Below are 6,210 nucleotides of genomic sequence, written 5' to 3'. Positions count from 1 at the left end.
GCATGGTGAACCTTTCAGTTGAACGATTATTGGAAGTCAATCTTGTGGGTAAAGGTGTGAATCAGATCGGTCTGGTTCTTGGTTTGGTTCAGGACATATAAACCGAAATTGAATCAAAACCATATAACTTTCATAACCTCAAGACTGAAACTGAGTCAAATCTCTTTGGTTTTATTCAGTTACTGTTCCGATTCGCGGTCCGTAGGACCAACACCATTCGAAGGTGGGTGGCCTCCCCGCCTAGAACAGTCATGTTTGACTGGGCTTACACACACTTGCTCACTTACGCTGTCTCCCCTCACCTCGCCCTAGCCCCGGGTATGTTCTCCAAGGCTTCACCATGCATGTTTGAGTAGGGTCAGGTGAAACCGTTGTTGCCATATTGCTATCAATGTTTTCAAGTCGCACAACCTCTTAACATTACACCATTGAATCCTCAATCCTTTGCTTGTTGTGCAATGACAATACTAATAGCCACTAATCGTTGTTTCAAGATACGGTTGTCAGTTGACATCTTTTCTGTTTCGTCGATACAAGAAGCGAAATGTATATGATTTCGATCAGTTTTTATCAGTCTTGGTAATTTGGTTTAACATAATCGGATTTGTCCTATTCACTTCTCCAATTCATATGAGACTTGGGAATGTCTCATACTAGCCTTGAAGAATCAAGGTACAAACATAGGTTTTGAAGTGTAGAAGAAGAGTGAGGAGAGTCGATAGTCACAGATGGAGGAAGAAGAGACAAAGTGAAAACTAAAATTTAGATTACTAATGTTTTAGCTTTTAGGGTTTAGTATGATTTAGGTTTTGTTCGGTTTTGATTTACAAGGGTTTAATTTATATGACTTGATTCGGTTATAACTTATAACGACGGCTTTCAGCCTAGAATCAAAACCAAATTGAACCCAACTGCATGAAATCTGAGTTTCCAAAACCAAAATCGAACAGTCGATTCAATTCAATTCAATTCGGTTTTAAACAGCCCGATTAGGTTTAGGTATTTTTTGGTTCCAGTTCTAAACCGACACCTTTACTTGTGGAGTTGTGGGGGATATATTTGCTGTGAGTTGTGAGAAGCGAGTTGCGACAGCAAGAGATAATCCATAAAAATTTGCAATAGCATTCTTTGGTATCATGGTTGAGCAGACAAAGAGCACGCGAAGATGTCAATATGGTGTGGTAGGAACCAGGCCATCTCTCACCCTATTTCGCTTACGACTTTCATCAAGCACTTGGTGACCTCAAAGAAGACACCAATCTGGCCTTACAACCGCACTAACAGGAAACCCATAACTACCACCACTATCAAAAGTCTCAGCTCTCCACACCTTGAAACCCTTACTTCCCGCCAAAAAGAGCAAATCTCCGTCTACGCCAATGCCCTTTTGGAATGGAACCAGGTGAGCTCTCTCTTTCTCTCTCTCTCTCTGCGTTAACTCAAACAACACATGTTCTTGAATCGTGATTATGCAGAGAATGAATCTTACTGCTGTGGCGGAGATGGGCGAGGTCATGACAAGGCACGTTGAAGACTCGCTAGCGATCATTCCTCCCATCCAGAATACGTTTCTCTCTCATTGTAACTCTTCTTCATGCGACAACCTCAACCTGGTTGACGTTGGCAGCGGCCCAGGTCTCCCGGGATTAATCCTCGCCATTGCGTGCCCAAGTGAGTTTTCATACATTATCCGAATAAAATTAGTTCAGGTTTCTATTTCTATTCTTTTAGATTTAAATTTGTTCCAAATTGAGTTGAAATAACTGTTTCTCCCCTCCTTCCATTCAGTGGACTTCATGGGCATTTTCTTTATTTTATCTATTGTGCGGATTTCATTGTGCATTTTCATCGAGCATCTTGCATGACATTTTCGTTTGTATTTCTTTAGGATGGAAAGTTACTCTTTTGGAATCCATGAATAAACGTTGCCTCTTCTTGGAGCACGCCATTAGTGTCACTGGTTTGACAAATGTGCAAGTTTTACGAGCAAGAGCAGAGGTATTTATTCATTTTTTGATAAATCTCTCACATGCTCCATACCTTTCTAGAAATTCATTCTTAATCATATGATGACACTTTTATCTACTGCATTTTATTTTCCCGTGCCAGTCAATCTAGTGGTTTTGCAATTCATAAGTGTTTATTACTGATATAAGCATGAAGCACATATTGTTCCAAATTGACTGAAACATGGAAGGTGGTGTTACCGCCTCGAGGGGAAAGAGAACCATTAGTCACTGACCCCTCTGTATCGTCTACAGCTTACTGAAATTCTGCCATCCTACTTCAGGACTCTGATGGAGGATAAAGATGCCAGCTCAAAATTTTTCTCTTTACCAATAAAATGTTCCAGGACTTGTGCACCGATACTGGAGAGATTCTTGGATATCCTGATATAAGACCAACTAGAAATGTCCATTTTCCACAGACAGTTAAACACTCCCTTTGGTATTTTCATATGACCATGTTGGATGATTTTTCTCTCTGTTATGTATAAACCAACATGTTTTTTTTATTTGGGCTTTGACATAATTCCGGTATTGGCAGAAAGCTGTTTCCTCAGGGAGAAAGATATGATCATTAATATACTTAGTGGTTTTGGAGGAGTATGGATTTCGACGGTTTTGGGTCCCCTTTGCCAAGAATCCTCGAACTACGTAAAAAATCTGTTTCAGTTAGATAAAACAGTGCTGCAGTAGTAGCTTTGAAGATGGTAGCCAACGCTTAGAAGGCCAGGTGGAAGATTCAACGCATAACCAGCCAAAGCATGGAGTGAAGTCACTCAACTGTTGAGGAGAGGGCGGGCTAAAGAAAGGTCAGAGCTATTGTTTGAGTGGTCTATTCTCACTATGGAGAAATAGACATTAAGGTATCTCCTCTTCGCAAAGCAAAGGGAAAATCGCCTGCTCATTCTGTTGTTTCTTACCCTTCAGCTTTTTAGGCAATTATACTCATTGCTGGAGGGACTCAGTCTCTCAGAAAACATATTCTTACCGTTCTCGTGCCTGTGCACCATGTAATTTGGAATTTCCCATGTGACCAGTGTTAACTTCTTCCAACCCTAATTATTCCACAACAAAACAGTTTCCCATGTGCCAATTTATTCATGGAAAACTACTTTATGCCTGTAAAAAACCTGATGCGAACTCTAAGCAATGATGACTTCTCACCTTTTTTCTTTAAATAAAAAATTCCAGTTCTGTAAGCTCAACCTGTCTTGTTTTAACGTGGCATATCAAGAATGACGCCTATGTTTTAAGCTTAGGGTTTAAAACTTTATATAAAAACAGAAACTAGAATTCTATTCAATCTGAACTCTCTAAACTTGTAATAAAGTTTCGTAAATAACTTAAATAACTTAAAAACAGATCCCAGGGGTAGGATGGGTTTCACAACTGATAGACCTCAATCTAATGTAAATGTAAAACAAGATAATTTCCTAATTAATAGGTAATGGACCCCACTACTAATACTAAATAGTAATTGAAATACTAATTTCTTATTCAGAATTAACCTAGAAATTCAGGCCCAACCCAAACCTATATTAAATTCTGACCAAATTTAAACCAGGCTTGCACTAGGACATTTGTAATGGAGGCCTTTGAATGCTCTGGTAAGGAGGGTGATATGATTCAGATTGGAGGAACTGGTAGGCCTTAATTGACTAAAGGAGAAGTGATGAGGGAAGACATGCATAGCGTGGGACTAGTAACCAGTATGACTTTGAATGGAGTTGATTGGGGAAAGAAGATCCATGTAGCTGACCCCATTTGGTTGGGATAAGGCTTGAGTTGTGTTGAGTTGAGTGGTGAAAAAGTATTATTATGAGGTGAGCGAGACAAGCTACCTCTGCCATGAACGCAACTGGAACCTTTTCAAAACATTAAATAATGGTATGTGAAAGAAAGAATTTGTGATTCTTTTGCTTTTTTTTTCATCTGATCTTTTCATTTTTTTCACCTCTTGATGTCTTTTTTACATACAACATCAAATAAGTACCCCCCCCCCTTTCTCTCTTTTTCCTGTAAACAGTATTCCAAATCTTTTGTAGGACAGAGTGTGGGCCAGAAACTTGAATTCAGAGAAGGGTTTGATGTTGCAGTAGCAAGAGCTGTAGCAGAAATGAGAGTTTTAGGTATAATGTAGAGAGCCTCTATTGTTGATTTTTTTCATTTATCTGTAAATGTTTAATTGGTACTTAAATTTTGGCTGCTGAATTGTGTTTCCTACTTCCCCTGTCAGCTGAGTACTGCTTACCTCTGCTTCGTGTTGGTGGCTTGTTTGTGGCTGCAAAAGGCCATGATCCTCAGGTATCCATTTCTTTTCTCCCTTAATCTTTATCTCCTGATTATGACCAGTATTTTAGAAGGATTGTGCTTCCTATACGACATATTGTCAAAGTAAGGTTAGTTGCAGAAGCAGGTTCACAGTTCAGTGTCTTCTGACATATGTAAGCTATTCCAATCTACTTCCCTAGATTGTTTACTCTTTCCTGGGGCCTGTGTGAAAATTTTCTTGATATTTTGTAGGGTAAGTGTCATAATTATAGTTCAGAATTTGCCCTTTATTACTCTTCATTGGAGAGTTCTCTTCATGAAATTTTGTTTTATTGAACTTGTTAGAATCACCTTTGGCACTAGTGTCAGAGTCATGAGAATCACAAGCCATGTGGCATGTTTGTACACCGAAATCAAGATAGTTTTCTTATGACTTCTAAAGATTTGACAACAAATAGTATCCCTTTTGCATAGCGTGCACAATTGTATGCAGAAACTTGAAGCATGGGCAATAAATATAGTATAAACCGATTTTTTTTTTTTTTTTGGGGTGGGGGGGTTGTGGTGGTGGTGATTGCTTGATTGCACTTACTGCACCATCGCCGAATGCCCTTTCTCAATTTACAGGTCATATTCCTATATCTGAGCCAATGTTGTTGATGTTATCACAAAATAAAGGGGTTTTGATCAAAACTACTATTTTCTGCTATCAACAGGAGGAAGTCAGAAATGCAGAAAAAGCAATTCAGTTGATGGGGGCTTCCATTCTGCAACTGTACACAGGTATAGTCCCTGGTATTCTTATGTTTGGCATATCATTTCATTTTATAATTATTATGGGTTAACATACATCATTGAGTGATATAATTGCATAGGATGAACCTAGACATTTATTTATGGTTATTTCAACGAGTTGACTTACTCTAGTATTAAGTAAACTATATTGTTGTTCTGTATTGCTATTTAAATCTGTCGACACTGAAGAGTGCAAGTGCATAATAAATAATTGTCTGCACAAAATTATGTAATTTATTCTTGCATGGGTGACCAGCAACAAGCCTGCCCTGGAACTTGCTGATATTAAATTTCATTGAGTGATTTGATGCTAGTGCTGCCTTTTAGTTTTCAACTCAGATGGCCCATCAAAGTTCCACAAAAGCAAGGGAATAGTTATACATATTATTTGTATCAGGTCATAAGCATGTGCATCCAAGTTTCAACTAATATAGTGTTTTATTATTATACAGTGGAATCACACAGCCCTTATGGTCAGCGAACTGCCATTATTTGTTTAAAAGAACGGCCAACTCCAAAGAAGTATCCCCGTGACCCTGGTACACCAACAAAGTCACCATTGTAGACCATACACAGTGGGACTTATTGCTTTCTATTTATGGTCACTTGGAACTTTGAAATGGACAAGATGAGCCTTCATTGTGCTCCTTGGGTATTCTTGTTTGCTTGATCAAATCTGGATCCAATGGAGCTCACATAATTATTAAATGTTAGTTGTCCCCTATTGTGACCTCTATTCTTATTGTTTGTTTGATTTTTATTGTTTTGGGTTCCATTAAGAGTTTCTCATCAGGTCATTGAAATTGTTTCCCTTTGTTCATTGTGATAGGGATTGTCTTTCCACTGGTTAGGCAACCCCATTCATCATATTAGGAAGCTCTAAAATTCTCTATCCTCTCTCTTGCCATGTGTTGCTTGGATTATCTATGCATCCAGCTCTCTTTCCTTTGCCATCTGTTTTCAACATGTCTGTGGCACTCTCAAGTCCTCTTAAGATCCTATGGTCTTGGGTCTTGGTATTTACTATTCTGTACTCCCTAGTGACACCATGATATATGGTAATACAAAATGAATAGAAACTTGGTATAGAAAATTAAGATTGTGATTTTAAATATTTAGTTCTTAAAATATGCTTACG

At 38.5% G+C, this 6,210-nt stretch overlaps 1 protein-coding gene across 1 annotated transcript; it reads left to right on the top strand.

Annotated features, from left to right (window-relative positions):
* The first annotated feature begins 931 nt into the window (after window positions 1–931).
* Window positions 932–5,964, top strand: LOC122075660 (ribosomal RNA small subunit methyltransferase G). Its single transcript, XM_042640776.1, has 7 exons — window positions 932–1,402; window positions 1,476–1,671; window positions 1,889–1,998; window positions 4,057–4,135; window positions 4,243–4,310; window positions 4,994–5,060; window positions 5,525–5,964. The coding sequence occupies exons 1-7, from the start codon at window positions 1,166–1,168 to the stop codon at window positions 5,635–5,637; spliced, it is 870 nt and encodes a 289-aa protein (XP_042496710.1). The 5' UTR covers window positions 932–1,165; the 3' UTR covers window positions 5,638–5,964.
* Window positions 5,965–6,210: the final 246 nt, after the last annotated feature.

The sequence above is a fragment of the Macadamia integrifolia genome, chromosome 4 (genome assembly GCF_013358625.1).
Source record: "Macadamia integrifolia cultivar HAES 741 chromosome 4, SCU_Mint_v3, whole genome shotgun sequence".
NCBI lineage: Eukaryota > Viridiplantae > Streptophyta > Magnoliopsida > Proteales > Proteaceae > Macadamia > Macadamia integrifolia.
This window is presented reverse-complemented; position numbering and strand designations above follow the sequence as displayed.